General features: G+C 55.8%; 1 protein-coding gene across 2 annotated transcripts in view; it reads right to left on the bottom strand.

Annotated features, from left to right (window-relative positions):
* The window catches only part of LOC100767397 (tenascin-X), a 65,251-nt gene extending 41,663 nt beyond the window's left edge, over positions 1-23,588 (bottom strand). Inside the window, exons 1-8 of one of the 2 annotated variants that reach the window (XM_035451768.1) lie at positions 23,347-23,588; positions 11,451-11,834; positions 9,478-11,223; positions 9,086-9,201; positions 3,966-4,122; positions 3,565-3,828; positions 2,133-2,744; positions 492-809 (exon numbers count right to left, since the gene is read on the bottom strand). In XM_035451768.1, coding sequence (XP_035307659.1) covers positions 492-809; positions 2,133-2,744; positions 3,565-3,828; positions 3,966-4,122; positions 9,086-9,201; positions 9,478-11,223; positions 11,451-11,823 — 3,586 coding nt within the window. In that variant the 5' untranslated portion in view covers positions 11,824-11,834; positions 23,347-23,588. The remainder of the gene's footprint in view (positions 1-491; positions 810-2,132; positions 2,745-3,564; positions 3,829-3,965; positions 4,123-9,085; positions 9,202-9,477; positions 11,224-11,450; positions 11,835-23,346) is intronic. The other variant, XM_027388778.2, reaches the window with a different exon arrangement.
* Between the last annotated feature and the right edge of the window lie 2,993 nt (positions 23,589-26,581).

Below are 26,581 nucleotides of genomic sequence, written 5' to 3'. Positions count from 1 at the left end.
CACACACACACACACACACACACACACACACACACACACACCACACACCACACACACACCACACACACACACACCACACACACACCACACACACCAGAAGACTTTATCCCCAGAACCACAGGTGCTGTCCCCGGAGACAGTTAAGCTGAGGGCCAGTGCTGGGACCAGCGCTCCATTTGCCTTGAACTGTGCGGCCCAGGGCGGAGCAGAGGACAATGGGAAGGGGGCATACATAGAGCAGGGTCTACTACAGCCTTCTGGATGGGTCACGCCCCACCTCTGACTCTCCTCCAAGGGCGTGGTGTCATTGTGAGTCCCCTCCTAACCCTTCTCTATCAACTCTCAAACCTTCTCTTTTGCTTTCTCTTATTCTCCAGTCATACCTGCCCTTCGCTGTTCCCTGAAACCCTGTCCGACTTCCAGAGTCTTGAGATGGCCCCAGCTCCTCCCCCAGCCTCAGGACACTGCTCTGAGCATAGTCCAGAATGTACCCATAATGCCTTGGTAGGTGATGGGAACAGAGGGCTTGCCCCCAGGGGTGATCCCCTGGAGGAGCAGCTTGTAGGGGGCTCCCGGAGGGGGCGGGGGCACCAGAGCCTGGCGGACGTCTCCTGGTAGCAGTTCTTCGTGTGCCCAAGGCCCCTCGGCCACCTGCATGCGCAGCTGGAAGTGGCTAAAAGTGCCGGGCTGGGCAGTCCAGGCCACACGGAGGCGCCCCGCCTTGTCTCTGCCCAGCACCTGCAACTCTCCCAGCGGGTGGTGCTCCAGGATCAGGATAGGGGCCTGGGCCCCTTGGGTCGTAGAGGGGCCTGAGGGAGGAGGCTCATCGGTAGCCTCCAAGAGGCCAGAGGGTAAGGACCCTGAGGAAGGGGCAGAGCGGGTAAGAGAAACAGGAGAGTCGGGTATGAGAGCAGGAACGGCACCTGTGGTCCCCAGGTGCACCCTCGGCCTCTGAGCTAGGCGCTTTCCCTCCCCTCTCCTGAGCAGCTCCCCCGCCCTGTCTGGGGTTCAGGAGGCAACCAACACTTCTTCCCATACTTGGCCGATCCTCCAGCTTATCTGGAGAAGTCCCTGGCTTAGGACAGGCAAGGACGTGAACCCTGCCATCCCTCCCTGCCCACAAGCCTCCCCCACCGGTGGTCTCCGCCTTCCATTAGTGCTGCGGTGAGAAGCCTGGAAGAAAGGAGGGGCAGTGGTGTTAGGAAGAAAGGGGGGGTGGGCAGAAAGGGGAAAGAGAGGGCGTGAGGGTGGACGTCCAGTTCCAGTGGCATCTGGGCCCTATGGAGGAAGAAGAGGTCCACACCCACCCTGCAGCCACAAAGCACCCTGTCCCTGGGCCAGGCATCAGTCCTGTGGGAGAGACCAGCTGGAGGGGAGCCACGTCTGGGAAAGCAGTTCAGGAAGCCGTGGTTTCACCCCACACCCCCGCCATCCACAAACGCTACCCCATGGCTCTCAAGGCCACCCTCAAGCAGTTCTCTTGCCGTCCCTTCAAAGCCAACCACAGACCACAGGCTTCAGGCGCCCTCACCGCAGTGAGTCAAAGTGGGAATCGCTGGTTTCCATCCCACACAGGGCAACTGCAGGGCACATACCTACAAATGCCACAGCCTTCCGCAGCCTGCATCGGAGGTGTCTAAGCTGCGGTCGCTGTGATGCAGCCCCACACTAAACTATAAACTTTCCAAAAATAGTATGAGATGGTGGTTTTGTGGTTTTACAGTTTTTTGTTTTTTGTTTTTGTTTTTGTTTTTTCAATAAGAAAAAGAAAAGAAAACTCAAGTGTAAGGTATGAACTTGGCGGACAACATCGTGTGACTATGTCAAGATGTTGGACTTGCCTGGCAATAGTGGCATTGCCAAAGAGCTGGGGAGCCCAGGTGTGAGCCAGGGAACCCCACCCTCAGGAGAATGCCAGGACCCTGGCATGGGGGTGGCTTTTGGGACACTGGAGGGCAGCTTTCTGTGGTAGTGTCCTGCAGCCTGAGCCAGGCAGGCTAGGAGGAGGAAGGGCGCGGTGAGGGGTGGAGGAGGCCTAAGCGGTGAGACAGTGGGAGGTGTCAGTGGCGCTCTGGAAGGCAGGTGATGCTGCACGGGGGGGGGGGGCAGTCCAGGGCCCCAGCCCACACTACCTGTGGTGGTGATGAAGGCGTAGGACTTGGATGTCTGCCCTGCCCGCACCCCATGGACTTCCACGTGGTAAGTGGTGCCAGGCCTGAGGTTGGGCAAGCGGACAGTGCGTTCAGAGCCATCCACAGTCAGCTCCCCGCTGGGGCCCTCGGCGGGTGGCAGTGGCCGCCAGCGCAACACCACACGCTCGAACTGGCCCCGGAGCCCGTCGAGGGACACGATCAATGCTCCATCGACTGCACTGCCCAGCACCTCGGGCTTCGGGTGACGCGCTGTGGTCACCAGGTGTGCACCATCGGATGCTGGGTCCACGTCTCCCTGGTTCGAGTCCCACTTCCCGGTGCTCTGGGTGGGACTAGCGGTGGGGTGGGGCTGATGTGGCTTGGATGCCGGGGCACCCGCTCTCTGGTGGCGCCTCAGGAACTCATAGATGTGGCGCGCCACCGACGTGTAAGTCTGGTTGGCGCGCAGTGGGTAGCCGTGGGCGCGCAGGTGCCGCTCCAGGTCCTGGACTGTGCCGCGGAAGCGGCCCAGTTCAGCCGTCAGGTTACCCCACGGCCTTCGGGGAGGCTGGGGCAGGCTCGGCCGGGGATGCCACTCCGTCGCGCTCCCCTCTGTGGGCCACAAGGGCCGGGAGGGCCGCGGAGGCCGGGGCGGGGGCTGGGGGGCGGGGCTGGGGGCGCACCTCCCGGTAACCGTAGTGGCCTGGTGCTGCCGAGTGAGAAAGGGGGAGGGGACATCAGGTCAGTGTCAGCTCCTCCTCGCCACCGTGGATTCCCCGCTCCCCCACTAGGGACGAGGCCTCTTCCCTGCGCCCCAGCCCCACCTAGAAAGAGAAATTAGTGTCCCCCAGCCCCACCCATTCCTTTGCCCGCTGAGCCTGCCACTCGGTGCCCTAGAAGGAAAAGAAGCCAGCGGGTGGGCGGGGCTGTATCTGAGGGAGAGAACGGGGAAGGGGGATGAGAATGTGAGCTACTCCGAAGAAGGAAGGCGTCGCCTTGTCCCAAGAAAAAGAGAAAGATCCGGCTGGGTATCTGTTAAGAAACTTGAGGGCTGGTGGAAAATGACGCCAGGCAACCCCAGTCCCAAAGTCAGCAGGATGGTGACCTGTGACCTGCTTAGCTCTGCTCTCCACAAGATCACACTGCCCACTGCCTATGTAGAGTAGTAAGTTAGGATAAAAGCCACCCTCCCCTGGGTGGCTCACAGCATCTTCTGTGTCCTGCTTCCCTCCCAGGGGCAGTTCCTCCCACAGTCTAACCTTCAAGCTTCCTATAGGACTCCAGGCACCTAAGGGCCGTCTCCCCGGTGTCTTTAGAACAGAACGGGGCTGTGGCAGGTGCGCTGGGATTGCCACAGCCATCTGTGACCCTCCAGTCTGGGTCCCCGAGGAAACCAGTCACAGTTCTACCTCAACACCGGGAAACGCCATACCTGTGTTTGCCCTGATAGAAGCGGGGTAGCTGACTGCACGGCCTCGTTCTGCAGTGACAGTCACCACATACTCCACACCCGGCATCAGGTCGGTGAGCTGAGTCCTGTCTGCCTCAGGGGGGACTTCCAGTCGCACCCTTTGGTTGCCAGCACTGACATAGGACACCACAAATCGGTCCACCTCAGCCTGGGGGCGCAGCCAGCTGAGATCCAGTGTGGTCGGAGTCACAGCCACCACTCGGAGGTCCTGAGGACCGTCAATCACTGGCAGGGTTAAACGGTTGGCTCAGTAGTGAATTCACTTTTCTCTGCTCTGGCGAAGCCCCCACCCCAAGCAGATTCCCGGCTGCCTGTCAAATCCAGATGTCTCGCCCCACCCCCAGCCCAGCCCCAGCTCTCACTGGTTGTGATGGTCTTAGAGGCAGGAGGACCCCAGCTGGTCCCTCGTAGAGCACGGACAGTGACCTGGTAGTCCTGACCAGGAGCCAGTCCTCTCTGGTCATAGGCTGAGGCAGAGCTGGGCACCCGAGCTGTGAATGGTGGGCTCGCCCCCTCAGTCTGCAAGAGAGTACCAGATGCATCAGAGTGGGGCTCTCGTCCTTGCTCCCCAGGCTCTTCTTTTTAACAGTTCCTAATGGTGTCAACACAGGACTGTGGGGGACTTGGCCCTATACAAGCTGGGGCACATGGGCAGAAACCGAAAGACGCCTAGAGCCTAACTCTGGCCTATGACTATTCTCCGTGGTTTGTGTCTGTCAGTGAACTTAACAGTCTGTGGAAAGGGGTCCATCAATCAATCCTACTTGGCAGATGAGGAAACCCAGCTCAGAAAGACCATGTCCTGACAGGGTGCACACCAGGAGAGCTGGTGGCTCACTGTCCTGTAGAGAGACCTAAATCCAGGTCCCAGCACCCAGGTGGGGCAGCTCACAACCATCTGTAACTCTAGCTCCAAGGGATCCAACCTCTGACCTCCTCAGGCCCTCCCATTCACATGCACACACCCACACAAACACACACAGACACACGATTATACATAAAATCGTTTTCTTAAGAAAGCTTAGAGGCTGGGCGTTGGTGGCACATGCCTTTAATCCCAGCATTCGGGAGGCAGAGGCAGGGGGATCTCTGTGAATTTAAGGCCAACCTGGTCTACAGAGTGAGTTCCAGGACAGCCAGGGCTACACAGAGAAACCCTGTCTCAAAGAGTAAACAAGAAAGCAAGCTGGGGCCGGGGAGAAAGAGTGCTGCAGTTAAAAAGCACTGGCTGCTTTTGCAGAGGACCAGAGTTGAGTTCCCAGCACCCACATGAGGTGGCTCACAACTGCCCATAACTCTCCATCCAGAGGTCTGATGCCCTCTTCTGGCCTTCTTGCACACCTACACACACCTGTTCATATACATATGTACACACAAACAAAATAAATCTTTTTTGTTTTGTTTTGTTGAGACAAAGTTTCTGTGTGTAGCCCTGGCTGTGCTAGAACTCACTCTGTAGACCAGGCTGACCTGGAACTCAGCGATCTGCCTCCTGAGTGTTGGGATTAAAGGCATGCACCATTACCCAGTAATAAACCTTTAAAAATAAAAGAAAGCAGTGTCCCCAGGGTCCCCTCTGCCTGACCTGGGATTCTCTCTAGTTCCCCTGGTGACCCCAGCTACCTACACAAGTTCTTCCAGAACAGACAAGGCAGATCAGGGATGTCCTGTGCCTGCCCCTCCTCTTTCCCAAATCTGCTTAGCTGGCCCTGGGGGTAGTGCTGACTGTGTGTGACATTTTTCTTGTCCCCTCAGCAGCCTTATACACCCTTTAAAGAAAGGCCTGCTCAATATGCTAATAGCACATTTCCCCAGTGCTGTTTACACCTGCCATCCTGCTGTGTGTTGGAAACTCAAAAAATTAGATACCACCCCAGTCCTGGGGTTGGGTGTAACCTAGTAACCAAATGGAGACCTCTCCCTCCCCAGTCTCTATGTGTGATAAATAGCCATGAGGGAAAAGAGAAAAAAAAAAAACCCTCCTTTTAGGTGTCTGTTTCAGGTTGTGAGGTTATGTAGGGTGGCCCTCAGGTTCCTGAGTGACAGCTGCTGGGGCGGTGGAGAGCTGCACATCTGTGAGTGTTCTAACAGCCCTAAGCTGTGTGGGGCTGGACAGGCTCTGAGGACACCCTGTACTGCTTAGCTATGTTGGCCATGGTAGGGACACCTCCATTCAGCCAAATGGGATTGGAAAATGTGAAAGGTACTGTCCTAAACCGAAAAAAAAAACAAAAAACCAAAAAACCATAGTAAATACCAAAGTAAAAAAACAGATGAGAAGCCACGTGGTGATTTTTGGGTGAGGATGAACTAAAGTTGTGTCACTATTTTGTGGGTGGAAAGGTTCCCCTGGGTACAGAGAATCCTGCCCTCCTCCTTCAGTTCTAGCTCGAGGGGCCCTCGGGGGGCTTTCACTCAGCACATGTGACACCCTCACGCCTCCCAGGACCCGCCCGCCCGCCCAGAGTGAGCCCTCGTTCTGTCTCTCCTTCTATTATACGCCCCAACGGCTACATTTTTCATCAAAGCAAACCCATGCTGAATTCTTCTTTCTTTGGATCAGCATGTCTCTTGGTTCCTCCCTGGAAGTCCCCATGCCAGCCTCACCCATGCTGCCCAGCCCCATCTCTCGGGTCTGAGGCGGGCTCTCTGGCCTGATGTCGGCAGCTGGCACTGCTCCCTGGTAAGGCTTGGCTCCCCTGGGGAGAATTGCTCTTGGTGACTGTTGATTCTGATACCTCAGGGCTCCACAGAGAAAGTTTGGCTTGGGTGGGACCTAGCTCCCATCCCTTTCACTCTGGGACACCCAAGGAAAAAGGTTTCTGAGGTCCAGGTCTGTCCAGTGAGCACTCGACCCAGCCCTTTCCAGGCTGCAGCGAACACTCCAACAAAGAATGGCCTAGCGGTCTCCGATTAGTGTAGAAGAGGGGATGGACCTGGGGCTTGAGGCAATGAGCATGACCTAGAACCTTTGTCCCAGTGGGCTCCTGGTACCGCCACACTTCACACCTCTCACTTAGACCCTGTGATGGCGGTAGCAGCTCACGGGACAGCAGTTTCGGCAAGCTCCCCCAGACATGGACACTGGGGCCTGGAACAATGAACACACTTTGAGAGCCACTGAGTCACTGTGACAGTCCACACACACAGGAGGGGACCGGGTACGGGGTCCTTCGTTCTGAAAGTGGAGTGTGCCCTTGGCTGGGAATAGCCCTCAAGTTCTAAGAGAGAAGAGTTTATGGGTGGGGGTGGGGGGAGCCACCAGGAACAAGGGAGAGAGACAGGTGGGTGTGACATCAGCCTGCCAATAAGGCTCCACGTCAGCTGATGGACAGAACATGGCCAAGGCAAAAGGCTCAGGCCCAAGAGTCACCACAAAAAGCAGGTCTGAGAGCTGCGTGTGGACCGTGTGTCTGATACCATCCTTGTCCCGGGGTTGGGTGTAACCTAGTAACCAAATGGAGACCTCTCCCTCCCCAGTCTCTATGTGTGATAAATAGCCATGAGGAAAAAAAAAGAAAATGAAAACCCTCCTTTGGGTGTGTGTTTCAGGTGGGGTTATGTAGGGTGGCCTTTCCTAGAGCGACATTCTGGGGCAGTGGGAGGGCTGGACATCTGTGAGCACAGCCGCACACAGGACCTAGAAGGGTCCCATGCCCAGAGCAGAGGTGAAGGGCTGAGAGCTAGGCCTATTGCAGACCAGCTTAAACCACCCTGCTCAGAGAAAAGGCAAAGCAAAAGCCACACCCCTCGACAACACCCGGAGATGGGGCTGTGTGTGTTTGGAGACAACACTGCCTGAAGGCCTCTCTTATCTCATCTCAACTGTTTGTTTTATTTATTTTATTTCTCCTTCCCCTGAAGGCTCATAGGAAAATTCCTTCTAAAAGTCTCGCCCTGCAGATCAGAGCTATGTAAATACTGTACACACAACAAGAGAGGGAGAGACACTTCATGAAGTGTTAGAGCTCCTGCTTTGCTGTCAGGCAGCCAACTATCGTTTCTCTTCTCTAGTTGCCAAATTCCTGTCTCCTGATTAAATTATTTTTATATAAAAATTTCAGAGAGGAGAAGGGGGGCTATCTTGGTTGTACTGCAATGCACAAGTGCTTGGGAGGCAGCTGGAGGGCACCTTCCTGTGGGACCTGCCCTGGGGGGAGGGTGACAGCCTTGGCACTTGCCTCTCTGTCCCAGGGCCTTCTGAGGCTTTAGGGCCAGGGCAGCATGCTTGTGTAGTTTTCCCTGGACTGGTGGACACAAGTGTGGCCTTGCCCACCATTGGAGGGATGACGTGGGAAAGGTCAGGTGACTGACAAGTGATGTATCTGTGTACCCCGAGCCCAATCTGTGTAGAGAGCGGTCTCCACGGAGGGGCCAAAGGCTTTGTCCTTACTGTGCTCCCAAATGTTTTAAGAGCAAGTTAGAGGAGAAAGAATGCTGGGAGAAGTACTGACGACAGGAGCTGGGAAAACAAGCTCATGGACTCAGAATTGTTGTGACGGCCCAGACAGCTTGGCCTAAACCAATAAAGATAACATTGAACAGAGCCTAAGACAAAGCCTATATATAGATGGGGTGGGGGGGGAGGGAGGAGGGGGGAGGGGGGGCAGTCAGTGCCTTCCATCTTCCTTCCCTTCCTCTCCCGGCTCATACTCTCCTTCCCTTTTGCTCGCTTACCTATAATTTCCTTCTCCTTTCTTCCTCCCTCCCTCCCTCTCTCCCTCCCTCCCTCCTTCCCTCCCTCCTTCTCTCTCTGTCTCTCTTTCTTTCTTTCTCTTTCTAGACAGGGTTTCTGTGTGTAACCTTGCCTGTCTTGGAATTTAGCTCTGGAGACCAGACTGACTTCAAACTCACAGAGATCCACCTGCCTCTGCCTCCCAGGTGCTGGAATTAAAGGCTTGCGCCGCCACCACTACCGTCTGGAGTGTTTATCTATACTTTCCAAAGGTTTTGCTCTGGGCCTCTGTGAGGTTTGCAATAACAAGACACCTAACCAAACACAATCAAAACCACTGACAGTCTGTGTGGCTGCACGTTAATATATAGCAACTCCGGGAAACTATCAGTGGGCCCAGGCTGGCAGTGGGTCTCCCCATTTGGGAAGCATCTGAAGACGCAGCATTGGGGGAGGAAGGAAGAGGCCGAGAGTTTGCCTGAGAATGAGGTGACGGCTGAGCACTCTGAGTACAGGACACAGGAGACCACCATGTACCCCAGATGCTGGTCCACAGCCAATGCAAATGTGTGTGTGTGTGTGTGTGTGTGTGTGTGGAATGTGGCGAATGGCCACCGCACTGAGCCGCCAGGAGTAGTGACCTCACCATTACCATCAATAACCTAGTTGCCCTGGACCAAAGTTGAGGCCTCCGTGCCAGGCATTTAGAGCAGCCATCTGGAGTCCCACGAGCGTAACTTCCTGTGTGGTGTGAACCCTCTTCCTCCCCTTTCCGCTGCCCAGCCCCTCCCCCTTGCTTCCCCTCACCATGGGGATGAACTGGATTTCGTAGGCATCCACAGGACCAGGGGCCCGGGTCCACTCTGTGCGAACCGTCGTCTCCTCCAGGAGATGCATCCTCATGTTTTGGATGGCTGGTACCTCTGCCCAGAACGGATTAGGGAAGGCTGATTAGCCCGGGTCATTCAGGGCCTCACAGAGGGGCACATCTTTGTTCCCACTGCCCAAACTCAGGTTGGGGAACACTGGAAAAGGCCCCAAAAGGGCCGGGGCATCCCTCAACTTCCCCCATGTCCTGAACATAGAAACGCCTTAAAGGCAACCCTCTGCCCAGAGATGTAAATGTCAGACTTGCCACTGGCGCACGCGTGCTTATGGTCCCACTATCCCCAGTGCGTGGGAAAGGGCGTCTGGCTCACCTTCGCCGCAGTCGTCCCCAGCATAGCCATCTTGGCAGATGCATCTGCCCTGGAGACACTCTCCCCTGCCGCGACAGTCACCTGGGCATGTCTGGATGGCACAGTCTGGGCCTCGGAAGCCCTCGACGCACACACATTGGCCCTCGCGGCACAGTTCCCGGGGCCCACAGCCCCCAGGGCAGGCGCTGGCAGGGGGCTCCTCTTGCCCGCAGTCCTCACCGCTGTAGCCGGCGTAGCACAGGCAGACTCCCTGCACACAGCGCCCACGGCCGCGACAATCGCCTGGGCACATGCGAGTGGCACAGGCGGGACCGGTGTAGCCTGGGTCGCACAGGCAGCGCCCGTCCTCACAGCGGCCGCGCCGGTTGCAGTCGGCCGGGCAGGTGCGGACACCGCAGTCTTCGCCCGCGTAGCCCGCGTGGCACACGCACAAGCCGTCCTGGCACACGCCGTGCTGGCTGCAGTCGCGCGGGCAGCGTCTCACGCCACAGTCCTCGCCCGCGTAGCCGTCGTCGCACAGGCAGAGCCCGTCCAGGCACCGGCCGCGGCCCCTGCAGCCGCTGGGACAGCTGCGGGTGCCGCAGTCCTCGCCCGCGTAGCCAGCTTCGCACACGCACACGCCGTCCTCGCAGTGGCCGTGCCCGCGGCAGTCCCCGGGGCACCGACGGCTCCCGCAGTCCTCGCCGGTGAAACCCACATTGCACACGCAGCGGCCGTCCACGCAGCGGCCGCGCCCGCGACAGTCCCCGGGGCAGGCGCGCGCCCCGCAGTCCCGGCCCGTGTACCCGGGCCAGCACACGCAGCGGCCGTGCTCGCAGCGGCCCCTCTGGTTACAGTCCCCGGGGCAGCTGCGCACCCCGCAGTCCTCGCCGCTGTAGCCCGTGTGGCACACGCACACGCCGTCCTCGCAGCGCCCTCGGCCCCTGCAGTCCCGCGGGCAGGCGCGCGCGCCGCAGTCCGCCCCGGTGTACCCGGGCCAGCACACGCAGCGGCCGTCCTCGCAGCGGCCCCTCTGGTTACAGTCCCGCGGGCAGCTGCGCACCCCGCAGTCGTCGCCGCTGTAGCCGGGGTCGCAGATGCATTCCCCGTCCTCGCAGCGGCCGCGGCCCCTGCAGTCCCGCGGGCACGTCCGCGTGCTACAGTCTTCGCCCGAGTACCCGGGCCAGCACACGCAGCGGCCGTCCACGCAGCGCCCTCCCTCGCCACAGTCCCGCGGGCAGCTCCGCACCCCGCAGTCCTCCCCGGAGTAGCCGGGGTCGCACACGCAGCGTCCGTCCTCGCAGCGGCCCCTCTGGCTGCAGCCCCGGGGGCAGCTCCGCACCCCGCAGTCGTCTCCGGAGTAGCCGGGGTCGCACACGCAGCGTCCGTCCTCGCATCCGCCCCTCTGATTGCAGTTGCGCGGGCAGGAGCGCTGGCTGCAGTCGGGGCCCGAGAAGCCAGCGCGACACACGCACGCACCCTGCACGCAGCGTCCGCGCCCCTGGCAATCTCCGGGGCACGAGGGCCAGCCGCAACTGGGGCCGCTGTAGCCTGGGAAGCACACGCAGCGTCCTCGGACGCAGCGACCCTGGTCGTTGCAGTCATCGGGACAGGTCCTGGAGGCTGAGGGTGGGGACGAGGTGGGCGTCTTAGTGTCCGTAGGGTCTGAGCAGGTGGGTCCACCCCAGCCAGGCTCGCAGGAACAGGCGCAGCGGCTCAGGTCAAAGACACCGTGGAGGCTGCAGAGGCTGCGCACATCCGTCTGGCCTGGTGCGGGAAGAAGCGAGACCCAGCCCGTGTTAGAGCCTATGCCTAGCCCAGTTTCACAAGGCCATCTCAGCCCTCCTGTGAGTGTTTGCACTGACTCTGGCCCTTCGCTGCACCCATCACCCCTAAAGACCAGGGGTGGCACATTGTGTCCTTCATACCAAGGATCCTTGACATCATCCTCGGCACCCCTCCTTTTTGCCACCCCACCCCCCACCGATGCTCACCCGTGCCAGCCTGGGCGGCCGTGGGACAGCACCCTCCTGAGCAGTGCTCCTTGAGCCCTTTCACCAGCTCCTCCAGGATCTCCAGACGGACCTTCAGGGCCTGCACCTCTGAAGCAGGCACCGGGGGTTCAGTGCCCGGGGGACAGCCACAGCCAGCTGAAGGGGGCAGGTTAATGCGGTGTGTGAACACCACCTGCTTCTCCCCTCCTTCCACGGTGTGCTCGTACAGCTGAGAAGAAGGGCCCCCTGGCTGGGGAGGGGGCCGAGGGGCCGGGAGGGTCACATTGGACCGAGGAGAGAAAGGGCCTGCTCTGGCTACGCCGAGCCACACCAGGAGAGTGAGAATAGACGTCCAGGCGCATTGAGCTGGCATCACTCAGGAGGCTGAAGGGAGAGCGGATGTGTGAGAACCAACGCAGCTACCCACAGCCGATCCCCAGGGCACCAACACAACCCTGCTAGCAACAGACGCAAATCACAGGCAGCTGAGAGGCCAAGCCTAAAGGACAGCCTCTCTGGGCAGGCCTGCTCTGTGTCACTTTGGAAGTCAATTGCTCACCCTGTCTTCCCCACTTAACCGGTGAGGCTCCCCGATCCTACGCCATGTCACCCCCTTTTCTTTTCTTTTCTTTTCTTTTCTTTTCTTTTCTTTTCTTTTTTTGGTTTTTCAAGACAGGGTTTCTCTGTGGCTTTGGAGATTGTCCCGGAACTAGCTCTTGTAGACCTCTCAGAGACATTCTCCTGACTCTGCCTCCCAAGTGCTGGGACTAAAGGCGTGGGCCACAAACGCCTGGCAACCACCCAGTTTTCAGTTTGCTCCACAGACCAGCCTCGGGTAGGTCCTCTGTGCCGTCTGGTCCCTCTGTCTAGAATGCTGACCTCTTACAGTTCTGCACCTAACCGGCATAACTCAGGCCATCCTCATGTTGATCAGGGCAGTTTGTCCCCTCCCAGTCAGAATAGCCTGCTCATACTCCTCATGGCGTTTAGTGTGGCCTAGACATCCGTGCTTAGAGGTCACAGCACCATCTGTGCTGGTTTCTCCCGCCACCGAAAGGGAGGTCCGTGAGGACGGAGACCTCACCCGTCCTGGCTCCGATGCATGTACTTAGCATGAAAATTGGTTGGATAAAGACTTCACCCAAGACGTCTGTGCCAAGGGAATCTAGCATATGAGGCCAAGCCCCCACCCCCGCCCCAGCACCTGGACCCAGCTCCCTGGTGCCCCCTGTCTGACAGATTCCCTCGGGTGTAGGATTTGCTCCCCTCCTTTCTTTCCTTTTCTTCTTCCTCCTGGCTGAGCTTCAGGCTCTACTCTGCTGGGCTCCCCCTCTTAATCCTTTCCTGTCAACTAAATATTTCCTGTGAGCCTTAAAAAAGACATACATTTATTTATTTGTTTGTTTATTATGGGGAGCTGGGCAGACCACAGCGTGACTGTGGAAGGCAAAGAATAACTTTCAGGCATCCCTAGGATTTCACTTGGTTTCTCCGGTTTGGCAGCAAGTACCTTTACCCACTAAGCCATTTTTCCAGCCAGCCTTTTCATTCTTGTTTATTTATTACATTTTGGATTTTTTGAGTCAGGATTTCTCTGTGTAACAGCCCCGACTGTCCTGGCACTCGCTCTGTAGACCAGGCTGGCCTCGAACTCACAGAGATCTGCCGGCTTCTGCCTCCCGAGTGCTGGGATTAAAGGTGTGCGTTACCATACCGGCTCACCTTTTATTTTATTTTATTTTATTCTTCTCTCATACATTGCATCCTGACTGCAGCCTCTCTTCCCTCCACACCACCCCCCCTCTCCCCCAGATCCACTCCTCCTTTCCCTTCAGAGACGAGCAGACTCCCAGGGATAGCAACCGAACACAGCATAGCGAGATGCAGTAAGATTAAGCACAAACCCTCACATTGAGGCGTCCAAGGCAACCCAGTAGGAGGAAAAGGTCCCAAGAGTATTGCTTTTTTACTTTTTAAAAATATATTTTTAAGTCAGGAGTTGGTGGCACACACCTTTAATCCCAGCACTCGGGAGGCAGAGGCAGGTGGATCTCTGTGAGTTCGAGGCCAGCCTGGTCTACAGAGCGAGTGCCAGGATAGGCTCCAAAGCTACACAGAGAAACCCTGTCTCGAAAAACCATATATATATATATATATATATATATATATATATAATTTTATTTATATTGGTGTTTTGCCTGTATGTCTGTGTGAAGGATATCAGATCTTGGAATTGCAGACTGCTGCGAGCTGCCATGTAGGTTCTGGGACTTGAATATCTCCAGTTAAAAAACACAACTCTCCCTTAGAAGTGTCAGATACCAAGCTTTACAGAAGTGCTGGGGCGCGAGGGTGGAGAAGGATTCAGAAAAGGTCCCATCTATATTTGGTTAGCTGATTGATGGCTAAGGTACTATGACAGTTAAACGGAGAGAGGGCGGAGCTGGAGAGATGGCTAGGGGCTTAAGAGCACCTACCCACATGGAGATTAACAACCCTCTGTAACTCCAGCTCCAGGGGAGCTGACACCCTCTACAGGCACTGCATACAACTGGTGCACAGACATACATGCAGGCAAACCACTCATATACACACAAAAATAAAATAGTAACTAAATCAAATAAATAATGTCGCATCAATTAAAAAGCCAAACTGGGTAGTGGTGGCTCATGTCTTTAATCCCAGCACTTGGGAGGTAGAGGCAGGTGGATCTCTGTGAGTTCCAGGCCAGCCAGGTCTACAGGGCAAGTTCCAGGACAGCCTCCAAAGCAATACAGAGAAACAAAACAAAACAAAAAACTAAAGAACCATATAGGGAAAACAAAAAGAATTGGTCTCTACCCTATGTCCAAATACAGAAACTACTGTGAGATGGATCATAGTCCTAAATACAAAAGGGAAAGCCAAGGTTCCCATAGCAACACAGAAGAAAATATGACTGGAGTAAGTGAAAATTGCATAAGTGAGGCACACAAACCTAACAACGAAAGAATGAACACAACGGACCTTGCTGGAAGTGATAACTTCACTGCCTGACTTATTCCCTCCCTGTGGAGGCTGGAGCATGCTGGGCAAAGGCTCTACCACAGAACTGTATGTCTAGCTCAAGAACTGAAAACATCTGGTCATCAAATGACATCAGTAAGAAAATAAGACAATTCACAGACAGGGAAAGCGTGTGAGGTGAACACGAATTCGAGGGTTAGGAGAGGAAGAATCAAAACAGAGGTGGGGTGATGGCGGGTCCATGGGGAGAGAGAGAGAGAGAGAGAGACAGACAGACAGACAGACAGAGACAGACAGACAGAGAGAGACAGAGAGACAGAGACAGACAGAGAGACAGAGAGACAGAGACAGAGAGACAGAGACAGAGATGGAGAGAGACAGAGACAGAGACAGAGAGAGACAGAGAGACAGAGACAGAGAGAGACAGAGACAGACAGAGACAGAGACAGACAGAGAGACAGAGAGACAGAGAGAGACAGAGACAGAGACAGACAGAGAGAGAGACAGAGAGACAGACAGAGAGAGAGACAGAGAGACAGAGAGAGAGAGACAGAGACAGAGACAGACAGAGAGAGACAGAGACAGAGAGACAGAGACAGACAGAGAGACAGAGACAGAGACAGACAGAAAGAGACAGAGACAGAGACAGACAGAAAGAGACAGAGACAGACAGAGAGACAGAGACAGACAGAGAGACAGAGAGAGACAGAGAGACAGAGACAGAGATGGAGAGAGACAGAGACAGACAGACAGACAGAGACAGAGACAGAGACAGAGAGAGAGACAGACACACAGAGAGAGACAGAGACAGACAGAGAGACAGAGAGACAGAGACAGACAGACAGAGAGAGACAGAGAGAGATAGAGAGACAGACAGAGGGAGAGAAAGACAGAGAGAGACAGAGACAGAGAGATACAGAGACAGAGAGACAGAGAGACAGAGACAGACAGAGAGAGAGAGAGAAAGGGAGAGTCCAAAACAGAGATGCGGGTGTTTGGGGGGTCCATGGAGAGAGAGAGAGAGAGAGAGAGAGAGAGAGAGTCCAAAATAGAGGCTGGGGTGATGGGCCCATTGGTAAGGTGTTTGAGAGCATTGCAGCCTGTCATCCTCATTGCCGTGTAAGCACCAGGCACTACGGTACATGTCTGTGAGGGCAGTGCTGAGGAAATGGGGTCAGGACTGCAAGTCTAGAACAGAGGGTGAGCTCCAGGTTCAGGACCTTGTCTTAATAAGGTGGAGAAAAACAGAAGACACCCAGTGTCAAACTCTGGCCTCCACATGTCTATGTGCACACACAACACTATGTGCACACACAAACATACACACATACATAAAACTTAAGAGCGAGCTGCTCTTGTAGAGAGTTGATCTGAATTGTGTCCCAGCATCTGTGTTGGGTAGCTCACAACTGCCTGTAACTCCAGCTCACACACACAGACACACACACACACACACACACACACACACACACCCCTAAAACAAACAAACCTGGGTCCTCTACAAGAGAAACAATTGTTCCTAACCACTGAGCTGTTTTTGTTTTGTTTTGTTTCTTTTGATAAGGGATCTTACTATGTAGTCCAGGATGATCGGACACTTCTGATCCTCTGACCTCAGCCTCCCACATTTTGGGACGACAGGCACACACACCACCACATACTGCTGGCTGCTCACAAGGTTTATTTACATTAACTGAAGTGCATCCCAATTGGATAAACGATGGCAGAGACAGAACAGAATATCAAGCGACAAGAAAACCTTCCTCTTTGCTTCACATGTCATGAGTGAATTTCATGCTCATGCCACGCAAAGGACGCCAGACACAAAACGATAATGTTTTAAACGATGCTATTTTTGTGAAGCATATGAACAGGCAGAGCTAATCCATGCTCTGAGGAGACAGGATGGGATTACAGTTAGGGATGCCACAGACCAGAGGAGACACCGGGGAGACTCCCTGGGACATCCTGTACCTTGATCTGGGTTGGAGCTAAACAGATGTACGTACAGCTCACTGGGCTGTACACGTAGGACTTGTGTGCCAGTGTCTGAGAGTTATGCCCTGTGATTAAAAACAAACCCTTGCCTGACATCACCATACTTTACTGCACTTTCTGTCCCTATGCCCCCATCCTGCACGCACGCACGCACACCTCAGTCCACGCCGACTGCCGACTGGCTTCAAGATGGCCAAACAACTCTCCCTGCAGTCCCCCACAAAAGCTAAGAGATGTCTGTCTTCGTCTTGCTCAGCTTCTCTCAAAATCAGTGATAAGAAGCTGGCCACCCCTTCCATTTTGACGCAATCTGTGATGTCCACTATGCCAGCCATCTCTCCTTCCACCGTGTGGGTGCTGGGGATTGAACTCAGGTCATCAGGCTTGGCGGCAAGCACCTTTACCCACTGAGCCGCCTCACCACCCATGCCACCACTGTCTTCATTAAGTATTCACCTCTCTGTGGAGCACGCTTGCTCCTCGCTTCATTCTTCAGGTCTCCACCCCCCATCCCCCAAGGAGGCCTCCGTGACCAGGCAGAGGCCCCTTCAGGACATCACAGTCCACATGCAGTTGTCGCCTGCACTGTTTACGGTGGTCTGTGATCTCGAATGAAAAGGGTGGGACTGCCGCTTTTTGCCCCTCATGCGCCTGTACGTACATTGAGGCGACGGAGGGTGCTACCGTTTCTCTCTCTGTTTTCCTGGCTGCTGTATCCCTGAAGCTGGCACATCCAATGTGCTCAGTAAATGCTTATCGGCTTTATTATCGATGCTAAATTTCAGTCTAAGCCTGGGACTAGCGCTGAGCCTGGAGTGCTAGGAGGTCTATTGAGAACAGGACCAAGGTCAGGGCTAGGACCACGGACAGTGTCTGGGCCTGGAAGTCGGGCAGGAGCAGAAGCTGTGCCTGCAGAGCCAACAAGCAGGCGGGGCGGTGCTGGAAGGAGCGGATGGTATAAGCATTTTGGGAAACAGGCGGGACACACACTGTGTAATAAAGCTGGGCCTATGCGGAGCTTCTGAACCTGCGGTGACTCCCAAGGCGACAGCCACATGGCAGAACCAGCCACACAGTGCCCGGGGGGAGCGCCAAGGCTTCCATCAGCTCTTGTTGATTGACTGTGGCTTATTCACACTGTGGAATAAAAAGCCACGAGGACAAACTACAGCTCCTGTAGTAGAAAGGTCCTGGGTCATCCATAAAGAAAGTTTGAGGGAGCCGGGTGGTGGTGGCGCACAACCGTGACCTCGGCAGAGGCGGGTGGACGCTGCCAGCCGGGAGGCCAGCCTGGTCTACAGAGAGGGTTCCAGGCCAGCCAGGGCTGCACAGGGAGAGGCTACACCAGATGTGTGAAAAGAAAGAAGTAAAAAAGTGTAGGTCTGAGGAGAGAAGATAATGAACGTCATGCTTTGAGCTGCAAGTGCGGTGTCTTGGGATAGAGTGACGAGAGCAGCCCCGACGGGAGATTCCTGGGGATGGCTTGTTTGTTCTGTGTTATAGATGACACTTGAAACTCAGGACGTGGGGGCTGAGGCAGGGAGTGCGGGAACCCAAAACCAGTCTGCACTGCACGGTAAGAACCATCTCAAGACTGCAAGGGATGGGGAGGGTCAGGGAGATGACGGGGTGCAGTGATGTGTGATGATGACGGGGTGCAGTGATGTGTGATGATGGGGTGCAGTGATGTGTGACGATGATGGGGTGCAGTGATGTGTGATGATGACGGGGTGCAGTGATGTGTGATGATGATGGGGTGCAGTGATGTATGATGATGATGGGGTGCAGTGATGTGTGATGATGATGGGGTGCAGTGATGTGTGATGATGGGGTGCAGTGATGTGTGATGATGATGGGGTGCAGTGATGTGTGATGATGGGGTGCAGTGATGTGTGATGATGATGGGGTGCAGTGATGTGTGATGATGATGGGGTGCAGTGATGTGTGATGATGGGGTGCAGTGATGTGTGATGATGATGGGGTGCAGTGATGTGTGATGATGATGGGGTGCAGTGATGTGTGATGATGATGGGGTGCAGTGATGTGTGATGATGATGGGGTGCAGTGATGTGTGATGATGATGGGGTGCAGTGATGTGTGATGATGATGGGGTGCAGTGATGTATGATGATGATGGGGTGCAGTGATGTATGATGATGATGGGGTGCAGTGATGTGTGATGATGATGGGGTGCAGTGATGTGTGATGATGATGGGGTGCAGTGATGTGTGATGAAGATGGGTGCAGTGATGTGTGATGATGATGGGGTGCAGTGATGTGTGATGATGATGGGGTGCAGTGATATGTGATGATGACGGGGTGCAGTGATGTGTGATGATGATGGGATGCAGTGATGTGTGATGATGGGGTGCAGTGATGTGATGATGATGGGATGCAGTGATGTGTGATGATGGGGTGCAGTGATGTGTGATGATGATGGGGTGCAGTGATGTGTGATGATGATGGGGTGCAGTGATGTGATGATGATGGGATGCAGTGATGTGTGATGATGGGGTGCAGTGATGTGTGATGATGACAGGGTGCAGTGATGTGTGATGATGATGGGGTGCAGTGATGTGTGATGATGATGGGGTGCAGTGATGTATAGATGACCATGTGTGATCACACTCACTGGTGTAATAACCACATCTAGAAAGGCGGGCGTGCAGCTCAGTGGGATAGTGTGAGCCTGGGAGCAGCGTTTGGCGGGTTGAGCAGAAGTGGGGAGGGAAATTTTATTGTGTGGATTTTCACTAAAACTCTTCATTTCCTGTGTGGACATGACACGTCATATTGAAGATATGGCTGTCAAAGGTCAGCTTTGGGCACCGGTTCTCTCTGTTTACCATGTGGGTTCCAAGAACCCAACTCGGGTCACCGTCCTCGGGCCCGGCAGCCAGAGCCTTTGTCTGCTGAGCCGCCCTGCTGGCCCTTGGAGACATTGACTTACGTGTCCATCGTTTTTATTAGTTTTATTGTGCCGGGACCAAGCCCGGGCCTTGTATATGAAGGCAAATGTCCTCTCTGAGCTATAATCCCAGGCACTTGTTGTGGAAAAATAAAAAGTCCCGAACTGAGGTGATGGGTTTAGACTCAGGGGTTCCTCGCTGCCTCGTCTGCTTAGTATCTGGATGTGCTTGTGGGGTTCACTTCCACAACTGGAGAGACAGCTTGAGAAGAAAAGGCTGAGGCAGGAGAGAGGGCTTGATGAGCAGGAACAGGATGAGGCAGGGCGGGCTCCAGCTGGGGTAACAGGAGCGACAGGGCAGGGGCCCGATCATGTGGAGGAGAGAGGCTGAGAGGGCCCAGGAAGGAAGGGCTGGGACCCTGTCTCCCAACTCCTGGTCAAAGAGAAAGGTGTTTGGGGCTCCCTGACTGGTGTGAAGGGACAGAGGATGTCACTCGGTGCGTGCGGCGCCTGCCTAGCGTAGCTCTAAGTTTGAGCCCAGAATCACATAAACTGGGCGTGGCAGCGCAGGTCTAAAATCTCAGCACTTGGGAGGTCGAGGGCTAAAGGACCAGCAGGCCAGCGCCATGCGGGAAACTTAAGAAGAGCCTGGGCTGCGTCTCAAAGAGTAAAACAAAATAAGAGACAGGAGAGCAAGGGACACACGGGTTCCATGTGAACCTCCTCATGAGTCCACAGACTCAGACACGCGCTCACCTCCTCATGAGTCCACAGACTCAGACACGAGCTCACCTCCTCATGAGTCCACAGACTCAGACACGAGCTCACCTCCTCATGAGTCCACAGACTCAGACACGAGCTCACCTCCTCATGAGTCCACAGACTCAGACACGCGCTCACCTCCTCATGAGTCCACAGACTCAGACACGCGTGCACCTCCTCATGAGTCCACAGACTCAGACACGAGCTCACCTCCTCATGAGTCCACAGACTCAGACATGACCTCACCTCCTCATGAGTCCACAGACTCAGACAGGAGCTCACCTCCTCATGAGTTCACAGACTCAGACACGCGCTCACCTCCTCATGAGTCCACAGACTCAGACACGCATGCACCTCCTCATGAGTCCACAGACTCAGACACGCATGCACCTCCTCATGAGTCCACAGACTCAGACACGCATGCACCTCCTCATGAGTCCACAGACTCAGACACGCGTGCACCTCCTCATGAGTCCACAGACTCAGACACGAGCTCACCTCCTCATGAGTCCACAGACGCAGACACGAGCTCACCTTCTCATGAGTCCACAGACTCAGACACGCGCTCACCTCCTCATGAGTCCACAGACTCAGACACGAGCTCACCTCCTCATGAGTCCACAGACTCAGACACGCGCTCACCTCCTCATGAGTCCACAGACTCAGACACGAGCTCACCTCCTCATGAGTCCACAGACTCAGACACGAGCTCACCTCCTCATGAGTCCACAGACGCAGACACGCGCTCACCTCCTCATGAGTCCACAGACTCAGACACGCGCTCACCTCCTCATGAGTCCACAGACGCAGACACGCGCTCACCTCCTCATGAGTCCACAGACTCAGACACGAGCTCACCTCCTCATGAGTCCACAGACTCAGACACGAGCTCACCTCCTCATGAGTCCACAGACTCAGACACGCGCTCACCTCCTCATGAGTCCACAGACTCAGACACGAGCTCACCTCCTCATGAGTCCACAGACGCAGACACGCGCTCACCTCCTCATGAGTCCACAGACTCAGACACGAGCTCACCTCCTCATGAGTCCACAGACTCAGACACGCGTTCACCTCCTCATGAGTCCACAGACTCAGACACGCGCTCACCTCCTCACGAGTCCACAGACTCAGACACGCGCTCACCTCCTCATGAGTCCACAGACTCAGGCAGGAGCTCACCTCCTCATGAGTCCACAGACTCAGACACGCGCTCACCTCCTCATGAGTCCACAGACTCAGACACGCGCTCACCTCCTCATGAGTCCACAGACTCAGACACAAGCTCACCTCCTCATGAGTCCACATAACACAAATAAGGCAGCATGTTTGCAGACATGTGAGCCACTGAGACACGCCATCTGCCCCCCGTGGCTGCTCCACACCTGGTCGCTGGGGGGCGTCTGAGCAAGAGGATTACACTGAAAACTGAGCTGTGGTGTGGGCAGCACCGGAGCTGCTCCCCCGGCGGGGAGCGGAGGGTGTGTGTGCCCTGCTCATGGCCCTCTTGCTGGATCCTGCTTCACTCTCATGTAGGTGATTGGGGGCGGGGTCTCTGTACGGAAACCCCATTGGCTTCTCCAGAAAAGCTGCTGAAGAGAGGTGTGGCCCTCAAAGACCGTGTCCTCTTTCCCAGGCCTCGCCCCTTCCCTCCCCTGCCACCATCATCACCCCTCCTGTTTCCCCTCCCAACGCTTGGAAAATTTTGGCCCTTCTCTTGGCACTGGGCAAGCAGAGAATTGGGTTTTTCTTGTGTCTCCCTCTGTGCCTCTCTGAAATATGTTGGGGGGCTGGCCTCGCCCTCCTGGCACCCTTCCATACTTGGAAGGCTGGCAGGGTGGGGGCAGCTTCCCAAACTGTGACTCAGCACCCCTGGTATTCAGTGTGTGGCCAACTTTGACACTTTAGTCACTGGGGACCATTGGTCCTACTGGGTGGGAAAGGGACAGACTTCCATGAGGGGTGTTCCAGGGATGGGGTCTGGTCCCATTCCAAAGTCACGCTCAACTCCTCCTGCCATACCCGCTCCCAGCGAAGCCTGGCAGTGAGACTTGGGCAAAGGCAGGACTCCAGGCATGAAAAAAACAAGGAGTCTCAGATACTGGGCTGAAACGAGTTGAAAAGGTGCCAGTAAGGAGGAGCTGGGGGATCCAGGTACCTCTTATTTTGGGGAGACAGCAGATGGACCATGGGAATAGGAAAATTAAGAGAAAGGGTTTCCAGACCCCCAGTGGGGAGACAGGAAGATGGGTTCTGGCCCTGCACCGATGGCCCGGGCTTGAGCGGAAGAAAGTTTGACTGACGGAGGTGCGAGGTCTCCGGGGGCTGGAGGCAGCCAGGGACAGACACCAGGAGGGCTGAGATCCGGGAAGCGGGGGCGGGGCTGCAGCAGCTGCCGTTTCCTAGTTGCTTCCCAGTAGTTCCCCTCAGTTCCACATCCAGTTGTTTCTAAGCCATTAAATTCTTTCCAGGCGAGATAAGAGGCCCCGCCCGCCCCACCCGAGGCCTGTCACGTGTATTGGGGAGTGGGTGGGAAGACTCGGGCGCACACAAGCGGGAGTCTGGAAGGGGACCGAATGTGGAAGACGCAGCCCTGTGCCCTGTGGGGACATCACTCAGCCTCTGCAGGCTCGCTGAGCCGTGAGTCACGGGTGCAGAGCGCTCGCTCGCCAAGAACAAGTTATGGGATGGTCCCTGCAAGCTCCGAGCCCTTCCCAGGACCATTAGTCCTCGCTCTGACCCATTTCAGCACTTCCAAAAGCCCTGTTCCTCTCCAGCCCTGTTCTCAGCCCCTGCACAGTTACCTGAGAATTCCCGTTCTGGACGTGGGAAGCAGCTTCCTCTGCCCCATCCTGGAACCAGGCTCAGCAACTGCAGCCCTAGCATTCAAAATCTACAGTGCCTTCCTCCCAACGAGCAGCTGGACAGCTCAGCCCAGCCTGATCCTCCTTAGCCTCTTGATCAACAGCTGTACCCACCTGACTCCGGGAGTCCCGGCTCCCAGGCCCTCTCAGGTACCAGCGCCCCCTCCAAACCCTGGTGCGTACAACACACACCACATTCCGCCTTAGCCTCCTGAACACACCTCCAGTGTCTGCTTGCACTGTCTCTGAGCTGAGGAAAGCCCCTGTCCTGGAAGGCACTCCTGCAACTCTGGCAGCTGTGGAGCAGCTCGGGAGGGACCTTTCTCCACTCCTCTGGGTCTCCCAGAACTGTTACTTACCTGGAGAGCGTGGTGGCTTCTGGTGGCTGCTACACCTCTGAGCCTGCTCAGTCCCAACCCCAATAAAGGAAGTGTCTTGGGCAGGGTAAGCACCCCTCAGTGGCCCTGGACTCTTGGGGGGACCCTTCACTTGTCCCTTGCAGCAGAGGCTCCTGGAGCCAGTACCAGACTGCTGATCTCACAACAGAGACAGAAAAGAAGGGAGCCTGAAGTAAGCAGGGGGAGGAGAAGGGGAGGGCCAGCATGAGGTCAGGGATGGGAGCGGAGATAGGGCAGGTCTTCCCACCCCTCCAGCCCCTCCCACCAGCCCCCCTCCACGTCCAGGGTGAGTCGCCCCCCAAAGCCTCATCTTAACCCCTCTGTCGCTTATTTTACCCCCTGTCCTTTCCCTATTCCACTTTTAACCTTCTCCCTGCTGTAGTTTCTGAGAACCTGACATTCTTCATTACTCTCTTTGCCACCTCTGCCCCTTGCCTTTAACCCATTTCCTCCTCTCTGCCAGCACCACTCCTCAGGGCTCCCCCACCCCTTCCTAGCTGCTGCTGCAGGTTGGGTCTTACCCTGTGTTGCTCAACACCTCTTTTTCATCCCTAAACTCCACTTTGGTTGTTCTGTGCAGGGAGCAGAGGTGGGGACAGTAGGCGACCCACACACACTCAAGCTTAAACCTCTCCAATGCGAGATCATTGCTGGGGCTCCCCGCCACTCCTTCCTGCACGTCCTCCTCCCCTCTCCTGCCTCAGCCTCTGGCTTGGGCTTGAGCAGCTGTCCTCTGCCCATTCTGCCCAGCCCCTCTGGTTCCCAGCCCGGCATCTCTACCCTGTTCTCATTCTCCCCACTCAGCGGATTCCTAGAGAAATAGCCAGTGAGACTTGGGCACTGGCTGGGCAAAGGCCTGGCTGAACCCCAGGACATACAGCTTGGGAAAGTAGCAGTCGGGGCGCGTGGAGATAAGGAAAGGTAGAAAGAAGGTCAAGAGGTTGGTATAGGGGAAACCAAGCAGCCAGAGGTGGCGACTGGCATGTGCTTAGCCTCAGAGGGAGGGCTATCTGAGGGAAAGTGTCCCATCCCATTCACCCCCGCCCCAGGTTTCACACGGAGGACAGAACTAGTTCTACTCCACTGCGACTTTATCATCAAGGTGTACACACCTTAGCCAGGCCAGGCCATGGTGGAGGACTTGACGGGATCCACATGGTGCCATGCGGGTTATGGCGCAGGTGTCTGCAGTCGCAGGTATGCCTGAGAGGAAGTGGCCGGCACAGCATGTGACCATGGCCACTGCCACCAGCCCCATGTGGCAGAGAGCAGCAGCCCACATGACCTCTCTCATGGGTCACCCGTGTGTCCGTGTGTCTGGGTGTGTGTCTGCTTTTTTCCTGGCTTTGATGGGAAGATGAAGTCAGCCTGTGGGACAGAGCTGGGCTTAGCTTTCTTCCTCTGCCTTGGCCAGAAGCCCCCAGAGCCATGAGTAGGTGATGGCTCCTCAGGTCTCCCAGGAAAGTGAGTAGCGGCAGATAAAAAGATGAGGGGTCTTCAAATTGCATCACAGGGAGAGCAGGTGGCAGTGTGGCTCTTACTAGCCCTGATTTCAGAGTGTGCTCACTGGTGGATCTATGTCTTCCCTAGGTCCTGCCCCTTACCTTTATTGTTTGGAAAGTAGGGTCACCCTAAGCACAGTTGGCCGTGTTAATGGCCAGGAGACTTGGGGGTTGGGGTCTCTGCCCAGGAATGCAGGACTCCAGTTTATGATCTTACAAGGCACCTGGGGAAGGGACAGGAGCAGATACAGATGCAGTCTGAAATCCTGATTGTCTAGAACCGCCTCCTCCGGGACCCCAGGCTCCTGGGAAATCATGTCCTTCCATAGTCTGGAATGAAGGTCAACTCTGGACCACAGGGACTGGGGGAGAAGGGCAGGGAAGCCAAGAGTTCAGAGCTGGAGTGGCTCCAGTAAGGTGTCCTGCGGGGCCAGCAAGGTCACAGCGCTGTCCAGAGCCGTGTGTGCTAGCTGTTCCCAGGATCCTTAGTCCAGGGGGCTTTGGCTCAGGGCCCCATATCCTTGAATGACCCTTAGAGTTCAGAGAGACAGAGACAGAGGCAGAACTGAGGGCAACTGAGGGCAGGGCCTAAAGGCACAGACGGGAACGAAGAGAGGCCAGAGGGCGACCGAGGAAGTATCCCAGAGAGGCAAGGGCAGGAAACAACTTGGCCTCTGTACACAGCAGCGGTGCACAGTGCAGGCCTCTCTTCATCTTCTGAAGAGACAGGGCTCATGGTGCTGCTCAGCTCTGCTAGGAGTGAAGTCAGTACCTCTTCCCAGAGCCTATTGTCCCTCCCTCACCCCCAATGGCTCTGGGAAGGGGAAAGACTGCAGATGGAAAGGTTCTGGGAAGGAATGGTGAGAAACTTGGATTTTGAGATTTCTCCTACACTGATATGTGTAAAATCAGAGTCGACACGGTGGTCACCATCCACGGTGGAGAGCTGAGTAATGCAGGGAAAGGACAGGGATCCCGGGAAGCAATGAGCTCCACAGGATGGGAGAAGCACAGGCTAGAGGGCGGAAGAGCGAGCTGGGCAGGAAGGGTCTGGAGCCTTCAGACTCTGCCTGGAGACACGGCGGGCGGGCGGGCGGGCGGGCGGGCGTGGAGAGATGGAGGAGGGGGGACATGTCTCTCTCGTGACAAAACAGCCACACAATTGTTTTGTTCTGTGCTCTGAGCGGGTGGGCGCCTCTATTTACCAGAGGGACTGAGGTCGCTGTGGCAACCACACATCTGGGCCCCGGAATCCAGATGTGCTGTGTCCAGAAGCCATAGCAGAAGGATGAGGCAAACATTAGGCTCCCCAGTCCCGGCCCCCACAGCCAGGGAGAGGACGGAGTAAAGTGCAGAGGAGAAGGAAAAGCATGCAGGGAGGAGAAGAGGTGACAGGACAAGGAGTGCTGACTGACCTGACTGACTGAGGAGTGAGCAGGAAAGGGGAGGGGCCACAGAGAGAGGAAGCTGTACAGTGAGAGGTGTGAAGACCAACCAGCATGACCATGAGGCAAAGGAAGGGGAGATGCAAAGGGTCGGAGAAAAACCAACTACAGGCTACAGGGTCAAAGAGAACTCTCGGGGGGGGGGGGCAGAGGCTGAAGAAAGGCAAGAGACAGCAGGGCAGGGATGACGAGGATGGCAGAGGAGGAACTGTTAGCAAAGAGCTGAACGGGAGGCAGGGAGCTCAAGTG

This window comes from Cricetulus griseus, assembly GCF_003668045.3.
Source record: "Cricetulus griseus strain 17A/GY chromosome 1 unlocalized genomic scaffold, alternate assembly CriGri-PICRH-1.0 chr1_0, whole genome shotgun sequence".
Classification (NCBI taxonomy): domain Eukaryota; kingdom Metazoa; phylum Chordata; class Mammalia; order Rodentia; family Cricetidae; genus Cricetulus; species Cricetulus griseus.
The sequence above is the reverse complement of the archived record's forward strand: the minus strand, read 5'-3'. Positions and strand labels throughout refer to the sequence as shown.